Source organism: Mustelus asterias, chromosome 12 (assembly GCF_964213995.1).
Source record: "Mustelus asterias chromosome 12, sMusAst1.hap1.1, whole genome shotgun sequence".
Taxonomy (NCBI): Eukaryota; Metazoa; Chordata; class Chondrichthyes; order Carcharhiniformes; family Triakidae; genus Mustelus; species Mustelus asterias.
In genome coordinates, this window is record NC_135812.1 from 48,248,638 (window position 1) to 48,263,216 (window position 14,579).

The 14,579-nt window shown below is 47.7% G+C and overlaps 1 protein-coding gene across 1 annotated transcript in view; it reads right to left on the minus strand.

Moving 5' to 3' along the window:
* Positions 1-14,579, minus strand: part of spns2 (SPNS lysolipid transporter 2, sphingosine-1-phosphate) — a 112,781-nt gene that overhangs the window by 51,721 nt on the left and 46,481 nt on the right. Inside the window, exon 3 of the mRNA XM_078225169.1 lies at positions 1,577-1,713. Coding sequence (XP_078081295.1) covers positions 1,577-1,713 — 137 coding nt within the window. The remainder of the gene's footprint in view (positions 1-1,576; positions 1,714-14,579) is intronic.

The window sequence follows — 14,579 nt, forward strand, 5'->3', positions numbered from 1 at the left end:
AGCCCATCGAATCCGCACCGACCACAATCTCATCGAGACCCTATTCCTGTAACCCCACATATTTACCCTGCTAATCCCCTGACACTAGGGTCAATTTAGCATGGCCAATCCACCTAACTGGAATCTGAAACAAAAACAGAAAATGCTGGAAAATCTCAGCAGGTCTGACAGCATCTGTGAAGAAATAATAGAGCCAACGTTTTGAGTCTGACCATCCAGACGCGAAACGTTGGCTCTATTCTCTCTCCACAGATGCTTTCAGACCTGCTGAGATTTTCCAGCATTTTCTATCTTTGTTTCAAAATGGAGCAGGCTGCGGCATTGGTGTCAATTCTGAGGCGTTTCCTGCCCCATTCATGTCAGGCAAAGGCAGTGAAAGCTGACCCTGATGGGTTAAAGTCATGATGTGGAGATGCCGATTCGATCTTGGTTTCCAGGCTGCGGTGTTTGCTGTAGAGTTGGTGTATGAGGTGTTTGAGGAGTGTGAGAGAGGTGCGACGGCAAAGTCTCTCAGTGTAGTCTGTGTTATAGGTTGACCTGAGTGGGTTCGTCCTCCGTAGACCTTTCGGTATCTTGTCTGCTTTCTTGCATGTTAAAGTGCCATGACTTTCCTTATATTGGTCAAACCCAGCAGCATTCCCTACACAGCACGACCCCACCAACATTAAAGTTAATCCCTTTTGTGATGCCGTGAATCGAGGGAAGAATGTTGGGCTGGGGCACGTGGCAGTATTAAGCCAGTATTTTATCTGAAAGACCGCACCTCTGACTGTGCAGCACTCCCTCAGAGTCGTACTGAAGTGTCAGTCTTGATTACATGCTGCGGCCTCTGGGGGTGGACTCAACAGCGTATTCCTGAAGGGGGTAGGGCGCTTTCTGCTGCTGGATGTTTCAATGGGGAGTGTGGATGTGTGCACAGTAATCTCTGAGGCAGGGAGGCATAAATGTTAAGGTTTTGCCGTGACCCCCTACTGAAAAAGCACAGCCGTATAGTCAGGGGAGGGCCAGAGCTGGCATGTCAATCATGGCCTCCCTCCCGTACCCAAATAGTCAAGATTTATCAATAAATAATGGATGCTGGGACAAGAAAACAGAAAGCTGGAACCCACAGGGAAAGGAGTCGATACCAAAAGAATGGATGGGGCTTAGTTTAACTTTTAGTTTATTTCTTGGTATCACAAGTCGGCTTACATTAACACTGCAAATCCCCGAGTCGCCACACTCCGGCACCTGTTTGGGGCACTGAGGGAGAATTTAGCATGGCCAATACACCTAACCAGCACGGTTTTCGGACTGTCGGACGAAACCATAGCACCCGGAGGAAACCCACACAGACACGGGGAGAACGTGCCGACTCTGCACAGACAGTGACCTGAGGTTGGACTTGAACCTGGTTCCCTGATGTTGTGAGGCAGCAGTGCTAACCACTGTGCCACCCTGGCGAGGGAGGCAGGAAGTAAAAAAGAAATTCAACAACTTCTGCAGGAAATGACATCCTATCCCAACACAATATGGTGCCATCCTCTAACCCGGAGTGGGGTGGGGAGTGGTATTGCCCCGGTAACACTGAACTCACCGGTTTGGTGATGAAGGAGCTGATAAGCGTGACAGCCGACCAGAAAAATATCCCACAGCTCAGGATGAACTTCCTGTTGAAACGGTCACCAAGGAAACCGAAGATCGGGGTGGCCACCATGAAACTGCAGATGAAAACTAGGAGAGAAAATCAAAGGTGTCAAACGTGGGAGGTTTCACGATGGGTCAGTGCAGTAAATATTGAACTCAAGCTGTCTCCAGACTCCATACCAGATTTTGATCTCCCTCACACCTGGTATATATAAAATTTGCCATAAATATCGTACAGTTTCTTATTGGGCTTCAGTGACGCAATCAGGCACATCAGTCACCTGCAGGTTCCCACTTTCTGCAGCATCCCTTATGTTAAACCAAGACCCTGGCAATCTTCTCAGGGGGATCGGAAAGATCCCACAATGCTATGTGAAGAAATGCCCACAGGTTCTCTCCAGCTCCCTGGCCAATATTTTTTTTTTTTAAATTCATCCGTGGGATATGGGTATCGCTGGCAAGGCCAGCATTTATTGCCCATCCTAGTAGCCCTTAAACTGAGGGCTTGCTAGGCCATTTCAGAGGGCATTTGAGAGTCAACCACATTGCTATGGGTCTGGGCCTATATGGGTCACATATAGGCCAGACCAGGTAAGGACGGCAGATTTCTTTCGCTAAAGGACATGAGTGAACCAGATGGGTTTTTCCGGCAATTGACAATGGTTTCATGGTCATCGGTAGATTCTTAATTCCAGATATTTTTTATTGAATTCAAATTCCACCATCTGCCGTGGTGAGATTCGAACCCGGGTCCCCAGAACATTGGCTGAGTTTCTGGATTAATGGTCTAGCGATAATATCACTAGGCTATCACCTCCCCACAACAAACATCACCAAAATGGATCTGCAGATGTTGGAAATCTGAAATAAGATGCGGAAACAAAAATGCTGGAAAATCTCAGCAGGTTTGGCAGCATCTGTGAAGAGAGAAACAGAGTTAATGTTTCAGACTGAAATGATCCTTCCACAGAACCACATTCGCTGCCGGATCTGCTGAGATTTTAGCCAGCATTTTCTGCTTATGGCTAATGCAAATTGTGTCCAGCTAAGGGTCCTCGGTTACAGGTACCTCAGCCTAAAAGACAGCACCTCTGACAATGTGGCACAGCTTCAGTTAGAGTTGACAACTCTCCAGGATTGGCCTGGAGTCTCCAGGAATCATAGAATCCCTACAGTACAGAAGGAGGCCATTTGGCCCATCGCATCTGCACCAACCACAATCCCACCCCGGCCCTTTTGCCATAACCAGACATAGTTTACCCTGCTCATCCCCTGACACTAAGGGCAATTTAGCATGGCCAATCAACCTAACCCGCACATCTTTGGAGTGTGGGTGGAAACCCACGCAGACACAGGGAGAATGTGCAGACTCTGTGCAGACTCCATACAGACAGTGACCCAAGGCTGGAATTGAACCTTGGTCCCTGGTGCTGTGAGGCAGCAATGCTAACCAGATCCCCGCTGTGTGCGCAATCCTGAAGGAAAATCATTGGGACATTAAAAAAGACCCATTAAACAAGACCAGAGAATTCTGGCCTGGGTCTTTTGATACCTTTCTTTGAATATCTCTCTTTGCCATATATAAAAATATTGAAAATGGGAGGGGAGATAAAGCTGCTTTATAGATCGTCACACCTCACTCAATGAGTCTTTTTGCTTTCTAATTGGTGTAAGAGGCAGTACATCACAAAAATGGCCATGTTGGCCGATTAATGGCTGCAACCTGGGGGCTGGTCATGTGATGAGACATCCAGGAATCCACCTAATCACAGTTAGCCACCCTACCTTCAGTGATGCATTCATTAGTTTAGGTTTTGTGCTCAAGTTTCTGGAATGGGATTCGAACCCACAACCTTTGGATGCTCCCCAGTGAGCTATAGGCAACTCCAAGTGAGTGTAATCACTGTCTATAGCTGTTCAGTGGAGACACAGGCCCCTGTCACCGCCTCACTGGCCAACAAATTGCACCCAATCAGGTAGAAAATGGTAATAAGAGGACCCACTGGGGGTGTCAATCCTCAAAGGGTTAAACCAATCAGTGCCTGGGCTTATTTTCGACAGCAGCGTTGTAGATTAATTTCAACAGGAGTGAATGATTTTTCACTCAACATTCCTGGGGGATCTGTATCCGCGAATGAGATTCTGCTGAAACAGCCAAGTCGTTGCGAACAATGAAATAACTTCATTTGGCAGTTCAAAGCTGCAAGTCCCAAATGAGCGCGATCGATGAAACACGAGGCACGGCTGATATTTGGTGAATTAACTTCCACCTTCACATTCTTTCAGCTGTCACCCCAAGTTACTCAAAATACTGAGTGGCAACATCGTGATGGGTGCGTGTGAGAGAGAGAGGAGAGAGTGTGAGGAGTGTGTGTGTGTGTGTGTGTGTGTGTGTGGGGGGGGGGGTTGGGGGAGTGCATGCATACCAAAGAGAGAGTGTATGTGTGAGAGAGACAGTGTGCATGTGTGTGACTGTGTGTGTGACTGTGTGAGCAAGACTGAGCGTGCATGTGTGTGTGTGTGTGGGACATGACTGCGTCATGTGTGTGTGCCTGAGAGAGACTGATAACGCTGTGTGACTCAGAGATTGTGGCCATGATCCAATGGCCCACTAACCGTGGCCTGTAATGGCTGCTAAATCTTGGGAGTGGACCAAAACGGGATTCTCCTGCCGAGATCTCAGTTTCATTTCTTCCCCGCACACCTTCCCCCCCTTGGGTTAATGGTACTACCTCCAACTTCACTGAATCGCCCAATTGGGGTCATGTCACGCTGGTAAGAATCACTACGGGTTTTCAAAAACAAAACCAGCTGTGATGACCATGCTGGGAGCACAGGTAAGTATGGGTTATGGTCCTTGCAATAACCAAAATAGGGTCAGTTTGAACTCAGCATTAAGTTCACAATGCCCTGCTGAGCTAGATTTATTCCCATGTGAACAATGCCCCACTCCCTCTCCCCTACTGACAAAAATTGGATCTGTCAGAAATAAGAGCGGGAGTTCCACGTTCCAGTTCTAGCCATCATCTTTTATAGATCTGCAGAATCTTCCTCACTCCAGGAAAACCCAACCTAGTGTGTTTGACTTGATTTGATTTAATTTATTATTGTCACATGTATTAACGTACAGTGAAAAGTATTGTTTCTTGCGCGCTATACAGACAAAGCATACCGTACATAGAGAAGGAAAGGTGAGAGTGCAGAATGTAGTGTTACAGTCATAGCTAGGGTGTAGAGAAAGATCAACTTAATATAAGGTAGGTCCATTCAAAAGTCTGACAGCAACAGGGAAGAAGCTGTTCTTGAGTCGGTTGGTACGTGACCTCAGACTTTTGTATCTTTTTCCCAATGGAAGAAGGTGGAAGAGAGAATGTCCGGGGTGCGTGGGGTCCTTAATTATGCTGGCTGCTTTGCCGAGGCAGCGGGAAGCGTAGACAGAGTCAATGGATTGGAGGCTGATTTGTGTATGACTGAGAGAGAGTGACTGTGTGAGTGAGACTGAGTGACTAAGTGAGTGATCGTGAGTGCGAGTGAGAGTGTTAGTGCGTGAGTGTAAGTGAGAGTGTTAGTGCATGAGTGTTAGTGAGAGTGTTAGTGCATGAGTGTGAGTGCGTGAGCATGAGTAAGAGCATGCGTGTAACTTTGTATGAATGTGTGAGTGAGTGTGTGTGAATGAATGAGTGCGAGTGCAAATGTGTATGTGAGTGAATGATTGTGTGTTAATGTGAATGATGAGTGTGAGTGTGTATGCATGAGTATGAGAGTACAAGAGTGTGAGTGAGTATGTGAGTGTGAATGAATGAGTGCATGTGAATGAGTGTGTGTGAGCATGAGTATGAGAATAAATGTGAATGAGAATGAATGTAAGTGTGAGTGAGTGAGTGAGTGTGAATAAATGTGAGCAAGAGTGTGAGTGAGTGTGCCGTTACTCAATGCGTTGTAGTGGATGACTTAAAGCTCCTCAGAAGGCAGCCAGACTATAAAAGAGCTTAAAAAACTCTAAAAATAACGGATAGATGTTCTGACCCCTCAGCCACAAATCCACAGAGGGAATGATAATTCTTGGTAACGGATCAATTTGTTTTTTTCACTAACAATACAATTTTCAAAAGCTCTTGGAGCTTCCCATTGAGTAGCTGTGAAGTAAATCTTTGAATGATTGTGTGGATCTCACAGGGCAATAGCCCAGTTTGACTCGCACAGTTAGATGGAAGCAGCATGTCATTCAACCAAAGAAAACTTCTAGAAATGGAATAAACTCAGCCCCTGATCTCCATCAGGGCACTGTGTAATGAGTGTGTTCCAATACAGAAGCACATCTCACTTATAGTGCCAGATATACTTCCAGCTCATGACTCGACCCCCCTGATGTGATGTTGCTTTATAGCAGACAGGTTCTTATTCTCAATAATTGAGTTCTTAATCCAGACTGATATTCCAGGGCAGTACTGAAGGAGCACAACTCCTTAACAGAGCAACGCTGCCCACCATAGCGCGGTGGAGTCTGAATTGATTAATGGTTTCAAGAAGGAGATAGATATATTTTTAATTAAAAAAAAGGGAAAGAGGGATATGGGGAACAGGTGGGGAGGTAGATTTGAGACCAGGGAGAGATCAGCCATGATCTGATTGAATGGCAGAGCAGGCTCGAAGGGCTGGATTTGCCTATCTCTACTCTTAATTTCTGTGTTCACCACAGAATGCTTTCTGACATTTAAGTTTCGTTGACTGCATTAGAGAGTAAACATTTTCATTTATATTGAAACAAGATTGGCGAATGCTGGAAAACCTCAGCAGGTCTGGCAGCATCTGTAAGGAGAGAAAGCAGAGTTAACGTTTTGAATCCTTTAGGCTCTTTGTCAGAACTGAAGAGAGGGAGAATGTGTTAGAGATTAAAGTGTAGCTGAGAGAGATTGCAACAAGACATAGCAACTTTAAGAACAAAGGACAGTTGGCCCGGTGTGGGAGGGGAGGGGGAGAATTGCATTGAGGCAATACCTGTCTGGAATATTTTTTAAAAAGGGGGTTTAAGGTGGAGGAGAAAGGGGGGGGTCATAATCTAACGCTGTCGAACTCTACATTGAGGGCTGCAAAGTGGCCAACCAGAAGAGGAGATGCTCTTCCACCATCTTGTCATGACCTCAGGACATCCTAATCCTACTTTGCAGAAGAAGGCCATTCAGCCCATTGAGTTTCACTGACAACAATCCCACCTAGGCCCTGGCCAAGAGAAGACAAGGTACTTTACACAGAATGGAGACCGGTAAATCTACAGGACTAATATCTATATAAAAATCCAGGGCCTGTTCCCGCTGTACGGAGGTGATGTCTCTGTCTCCTAATAACTTTCCCTTACATCCTGAGTGAAAGAGTCACAATGTGGGGAGAGCATGCAGTACCAGATCGGATAGTCCCAGGACTGGAAAGAACGGAAAGCCTGTCTGAAGGGGAGGGCAAACTGGTGTGTTGTTCGCAATATGACTACCATTAATTTAACCGGAAACCTGAACACTTCGAGATCACACGTCCAGTTATCAACTACATGTTGACTTATTGCTACATGAAGAACATTAAATTCAAAATTAAAACAATAAGGATGAGATTAGGGTGAGGGATTGGGAAGCGTGTACGTGATACACAGTGCAGGCTACGTGACTGCTTGGTTCATGAGCAACACAGCCTTGAACCATTAACTGCCCATTATTCTGCGCACAGCAGAGCTGGAAGAGAGCTGAAGGGAGGGATCTGTTATGGCATGATAAAGAAATGTTTCTTTAAATACATCAGTTTAAATGATCAGATCTTGCTCCTGATGTATAAGGAGGCAGTGGTGTTGGTGCAAAACAGGAAGCACACTCTGTAACTTTCGCCAAGGTTTCCTTCCCATGTTTACTCGCTCGTGGCATTCCAGAAGAGTTTACAGGAAGGTAACATGATTAACAGCAGAAACCACTGAACTAAAGTCTGGCTGTCACCACGGTGTCGCTGCCCATTTGCTAATGCTCAGTAATAATCAAAATGTGACCAACATCTCATTGTGACCGTCCAGCCGTTTGAACATCTGTTAGAGAATCTGTGGGGTTGCACAATTCCTAAGATTCACCGGTCTGTCTCCCATAGACACACGGGCTGTGTGCGTCCTGGTTACTGCCAATTAGTTGCAGTGGTGATTTAGTAGAATGGTATCGGGGGTGAGTTAATTGGATTTGATTAATTATTGTCACATGTATTAGTATACAGTGAAAAATATTGTTTCTTGCGTGCTATACAGACAAAGCATACTGTTCATAGAGAAGGAGAGGGTGCAGAATGTAGTGTTACAGTCATAGCTAGGGTGTAAGAAAGATCAGCTTAGTGCGAGGTAGGTCCATTCAAAAGCTGATGGCAGCAGGGAGGAAACTGTTCTTAAGTCGGTTGGTACGTGACTTCAGACGTTTGTATCTTTTTCCCAATGGAAGAATGTGGAAGAGAGAATGTCCGGGGTGCATGGGGTCCTTGATTATGCTGGCTGCTTTTCCGAGGCAGCAGGAAGTGGGTGGGAGGTTGGTTTGTGTGATGGATTGAGCTACATTCACAACCCTTTGTAGCGACTGGAGAAGCTGGTTTGCTCTGCTTACAGCAGGGAGGGTTAAATGGAGACTAAATAAACATATTCCAAATGATGAGGGGTTCAGATGGAATGGAGAAACTGTTTCCATTATTGAGTGGGGTGGGGGTTGGGGGGGGGGGGGGAGCATCGCCTCCTTTCAGCAATACCCACTGCATCAAGTCCTACTCGGGCACCTACCTGGGCAACTGTAGACCTTCCTTGGAATCAAGGACCTCAAGTAGGGACAAGGTCCGGCCTCGCATTGCTCAGCAGTGCCAACAGGGAGGCGGTGGCCACTGCTAGTAATGCACGTACCCGAGACCCAGGATCACTGAGAAACCCAGGCCGAGGTGAGTGATGTCGGGTTGAGGGCTGCAGGGTGGAAGGTTGCAGTGAGGCCGGTGGGTATTGGGCTTTCAGAGGGACACCCCTTTTCCAATACCTTTGAAGGAGGGACCCTCACCAGGTGCCCATAAGCAAACCCAAATCCCCCATCCCTGTTACCCATGAGGGCCTTAAGTGGGCATTAATTACCCTTTAGGGACCTCAATTGGTGGCTGGGCAGGATACTGTATGACTCTATTCTATGAATCTAGGGCAAGAGTCCAGTCACAAATCTATGGAACACTCTAAGATGGGGAATAGAGTAGGTTTGGTGCGTTTACAGATTGGGTGATAAGAGTTTAAACAGGCATTGCCACAATGCAACAGTACTTTCCCAAAAGTATAAAGATTAATTGACCCAGAAGGAGAGGGGCTTGAGAGATTGGGTCCTGAAGACCCACGGCCTCTGCCCTACTCATGCAGAGGTCAGCCTACATGATGCCTCCATTTCACTCCCAAAGATCTCTATCGCCTGTGTTAAGGGGCCTCCAGGTTAGGCCTGTGAAGTTGCCGGCTTGGCCTACAGGCTAGCCCTTGCCATTCCCCAGTTCCCGAGCTGCTGCCCATTCCTGCAGAGTCAGCCCAGCCAAATGTTGGGATTGCACCCCATCCCGCACCCCCCCCCCTCCCCCCCGGCACCCGCCCCCAGCCCAGGTTAGCTTAACCTGAACACACACTGTGCGAGCCATGGCTTCACAGACACAGCACCCTGTGAGGAATCTGTAAGGATGTCCATGTTGGAAGAGTTTTACGCCCCTGTTCCCTCACAAAGCAACAAGGAATATTTTTCAGAACAAATGGTTGGGCAGTGATTTAATTTTGCTGTGACTTCAGGCTGCTAATTTTAAAATTAAAATAAAACGCCCAACAAAATGATTAGAATTTAATTGGTTAGCAATTTACTGCAATCCCATCGTCCCAGTGTCAGCATTGCTTGTTGGTTCAGATCCCACTCCAGAGACCTGGGCACCTAGGCTGACTGCTGAGGGAGTGCTGCAGTGTCGAAGGTACAGTCCTTCAGGAGAGACACTAAACTGGCTGCCCTCTCAAAAGTAAAAGATCCCGTGACACCATTGCGAACGTACAACTTAGGAGCAGGAGTGGGCCCACTTGGCCCGTCGGGCTTGCTCCCCCATTCAATGAGATCATAGCTGATCTGTTTGTGACCTTGATCCCACATTCCTGCCGACCCCCCGACAACCTCTCACCCTCTTTGTTTATCCCGAATCTAGCTCTCCTTCAAAATGTTCATTGTGCAGAATTTTACAGCCTCGCCCGCCAGCGGAACTTTCCAGTCCTGTCGAAGCCCCAGCCAAGACAGGGCTGTAAAATTCTGCCCAAAGACTCTGCTTCCAACGCCTTCCAAGGAAGAGAGTTCCAGACTCACAACCCTCTGAAAGAATTCCTCCTCATCTCTCTCTTAAATAGGCGACCCCTTATTTTTAATCCGTGACCCCTAGTTCCTGATTTTCCCACAAGAGGAAAGATCCTCTCCACATCCACCCTGACAATAACACTCAGGATTTTAAAAGGTTTCAATCAATCTTACTCTTCTAAACTCCGGCAGATACAAGCCGAGACTGTCCAACCTTTTTGGAAGAAAAGAAGGGAATTTATCCCGTGTCCTGCCAATATTTATCCCACAACGTGATACTCACTGTAAATAAAAAGACAACCTGATTATTTATTATCTTGTAATTTGTGAGATCTTGCTGTGCACCAATTTGCCGTCACATTCTGTACATCAGAACAGTATACGTCTGAATTCCTTTGTTGTCTGTGAAGCAGTTTGGGACATGGGGAGGGGAGGGGAAAGGTGCTGTGCACCTCACAGCACTGATGTGCCCTTGCTCGATGTGTGGGAACATTCACCTGAAGCGTTTGATCACAGCAGGTCGGGCAGTGTGAGCCCCTGTTGGCAGTTTGCCCGCTGCAGCACTGCATAAGGCAGCCTGGCACTCCTCCTCCCTGGCGATGATTTATTAAAAGTTGGCAGTGACCTGCTCTCTGGTCTGCTGGCTGTCACACTGATGGGAACGAGCCTCTCGATGTCATTCATTCTGCCTGAGGGCAGGAACAACTCGCCTGTGGCGTTGACAGTGAAGAAACTCCACCTTCCTGTTCAAACAAGTGATGTCACCAACCAACCTGAGGAACATTCTAGAAGGGGAGAGCGAGGGTGGGTGTGGTGGGGGAAGGGGAAAGAGGGAATCCACACGAGTGCTAACTTTGTCAAACTTGCTTGTGAGCGGATCCTTCCCAAGCCAGGCCAGATTCCAGCAATGTTTCAGGAAGTAGAAATCCCTAAGGCCAAGAGGTGGAGGATGTAGCCATTATTCCTGACTAAATGTCAAGCATTTTCTGAGGACAACTAACATCCTTTTTTACTGGAATGTGTCGGCTGTGTGTCAACATAACACTAAATGTGAAACTTTAAGTGTTCTATCATCAATCTATTATTGTTTATTCCGTGAATACATTTGGGCTGCCACATTGGATATATGATGTGGAGATGCTGGCGTTGGACTGGGCTAAACACAGTAAGGAGTCTAACAACACCAGGTTAAAGTCCAACAGGTTTATTTGGTAGTTGATTGGCCATGTTAAATTGCCCCTTAGTGTCCTGGGATGCGTAGGTTAGAGGGATTAGCGGGTAAAATATGTAGGGGTAGGGCCTGGGTGGGATTGTGGTCGGTGCAGACTCGATGGGCCGAATGGCCTCCTTCTGCACTGTAGGGTTTCTATGATTCTATGATTCAAATGCCACTAGCTTTCGGAACGCTGCTCCTTTGTCAGGTGAGTGGGAGTTCGTCAGGTGGGTGGGAGAAGTCCCACTCACCTGACGAAGGAGCAGCGCTCTGAAAGCTAGTGGCATTTGCTACCAAATAAACCTGTTGGACTTTAACCTGGTGTTGTTAGACTCCTTACATTGGATATATCACAGCTTGGTATGGCTCCTGCTCTGACCAAGACCGCAAGAAACTACAAAGGGTCGTGAATGAAGCCCAATCCATCATGCAAACCAGCCTCCCATCCATTGACTCTGTCTACACTTCCCACTGCCTCGGCAAAGCAGCCAGCATAATCAAGCACCCCACGCCTTCTTCCATTGGGAAAAAGATACAAAAGTCTGAGGACACGTACCAACCGACTCAAGAACAGCTTCTTCCCTGCAGCCATCAGACTTTTGAATGGTCCTATCATATGTTAAGCTGATCTTTCTCTTCACCCTACCTGTAACTGCAACACTATATCCTGCACACTCTCCTTTCCTTCTCTCCTATGGTCTCTATGAACGTTTGCTTTATCTGTATAGCTTGCAAGAAACAATGCTTTTCACTGCATCGCAATCAAATCAAATAAAACGGAGCTTTTTTTATTTTATGCAATTTTGCAATAGGCCTCATGTATAGATTGCCTCAACTGTAGCCTGATTGGTGGCTTCCCACCATCCCCTTTAAGTTGTTTCCATGGTTTGGTGCTGGGTGGGACATCCAGGTGGGTTATTTCTTACCACAAAACTCAACAAAGGCTTTGGAAAGTTCACCCTCCCATTCTCCCCATGCCCTCCCCCCCCCTCCCCCCCCCTGCCCCCTACTTCCTCCCATTCTCCCTCCCTCCCACCCCCCCCCCTACTCAACCATGTTGGACACCTTGTCGCCCAGATCTGGGGTCACCCTCTTCATGGCCCAATGAGGCGGAGATTAGGAATTCAGGAAAACGTCCTTCTTGATGCTGTGAGTTTTAAAGCAGAGCCAAATCCCTCCAGGAGACAAAGCTTCAACCACCTTTGTTGGAAACTTTTACTAGTACGGGGCGGAATCTTCCAGACTGGCCCGCAGCAGGAAGCTGAGGTGGGGCGGGGAGCTGGGGGAGGGGTGGGGGGGGGGGGGGAGGAAAATTAATTTGTCGGAAGGCCAAGAACCAGTTTTCCGATGGTGGGATGAGCTTTAGCAGTTATGTTGCCAGGGCTTGAAAGGCCGGCAGAGGCCCCTGATTAACAATTTGCATGTCATGCACGCTCATTAAAAGGACAACTCGCCAGTATTAAACTCCCTCTCCAAACTAAGCTCCCCTTAAATTCCTCACTTTTACAGCACCAGGGACCCGGGTTCAATTCCGGCCTCGGGTCACTGTCTGTGTGGAGTTTGCACATTCTCCCCATGTCTGCATGGGTTTCCTCCCACAGTCTGAAAGACGTGCTGGTTAGGTGCATTGGCCATGCTAAATTCTCCCTCAGTGTACCCGAACAGGCGCCGGAGTGTGGAGACTAGGGGGATTTTCACGGTAACTTCATTGCACTGTTAATGTAGCCTACTTGTGACACTAATAAGTAAATAAATAAAAATAAACAAACTGCACAGAAGTGCTGTGCACCCTGTGAGGTTGGCTCCTTCCCTGATTACCGGTGACTTATCGCTGCACTGTCCTGCTTAGGGAGTGTCTGTAAATGCCGGCCTGTGCTTCAGACCGTGTGTTGGGGGTGCAGGTTGCGTGGAGGGTGACCAAGGCAGGGTTAGCGGGGGTAGAGAAGGGACAGTGGCTGGCCAAAGGCAGCAGGGAGAATGCCAACTATCCAGCTCCCCTTTAACTATGGCGCCCTGACCTATGCTGTCAGCACTGGGCTAAGGCATCAGTGAAAACACCGACAAAACAGCGGAAAGAGTATTTAGAGCAAGCAGTGAAAAGTACAGAGGTGTGATCTACCCAAGGCAGGTGGTGTAATGAATAAAATGAGGAAGTTGGCATCGTGGAAAGCGGGGAGAATTGATTAGGCCCGAGAGAACAACAAAAGGACTTTGTAGTGCCCGTCACATCCTGGAGATATCTTAAAGGACTTCACAGCCAATGCTGCGTAGTCTACTGCTGTAATATAGGCAACTGTTTACACAGCAAGATCCCACAAGCAAGAATGCGATCAATGATAATCGATTCTGGTGATGTTATTGGAGGGATAAATATTAGCCGAGGAAACACATCCCTGACCCTCTGCCCACTCCCCTGACCCTCCCCCCCCCCCACTCCCCAGACTCTCCACCAACCCAGCATCGAAATGGAGCTGTGAGATTTCTTACATCCACTTGACAAGACAGGAGGGTTCTCGGTTTAATGTTGCACCCGAGAGATGGCACCTGGGGCAGTGCAGCACTCTCTCAGGAGAATTAGCCTGTGCTGAAATCTCATAGAATCCCTACAGTGTAAAAGGAGGCTATTCGGCCCATTGAGCCTGCAACCGACAACAATCCCACCCAGGCCCTCTCCCTGTAACACCATGTATTTACCCTGCTATTTCCCCTGACACTTAGGGGAAATTTAGCGCGGCCAATCAATGTAACCAGCATGTCTTTTGGACAGTGGGAGGAAACCAGAGCACCTGGAGGAAACCCACGCAGACACGGGGAGAACTCCACACAGTCACTCAAACCGGGAATTGAACCCGGGTCCCTGGCGCTGAGAGGCAGCGTCCTAACCACTGTGCCGCCCATGGGCTCATGCCCGTGGAGATGATAGAAACCCTACAGTGCAGAAAGAGGCCATTCGACCCACTGGGCCTGCACTGCGCCACTGTATCACCCCAAAGTACAGAGGTACATTAAACTGGCGCTTTTATCAATTTTAACAGCAGCCCTTCCATTCTCAGGCTGTAAAAGTCTACATTTGTTCTCGTGATTAATTCAGTTCAAGGGCCTGGAGCCACAGCAACACTGAAAAGATTTCTATCTTCCAACAGTGAATAGAATCAACTGCATCAAATGAATTGAAACCATGGCTGGATTGGGATCTGAAGTGATTGTTATAGTGATGGGAGTGACGTTGCTGTGTCTCAACTCAGAGAGCAGGTGGTGCAGTGAGTGTGAATGCTGCACAGATTCTCCCCGAGGTCACCCCTGGGACCCAGCTTCATCTCCAACCCAAACATCTCCCAGTAACGTTTGACGTCGCTTGGATCCCTGGGCTGCATCTGCACAACACCAGTGCC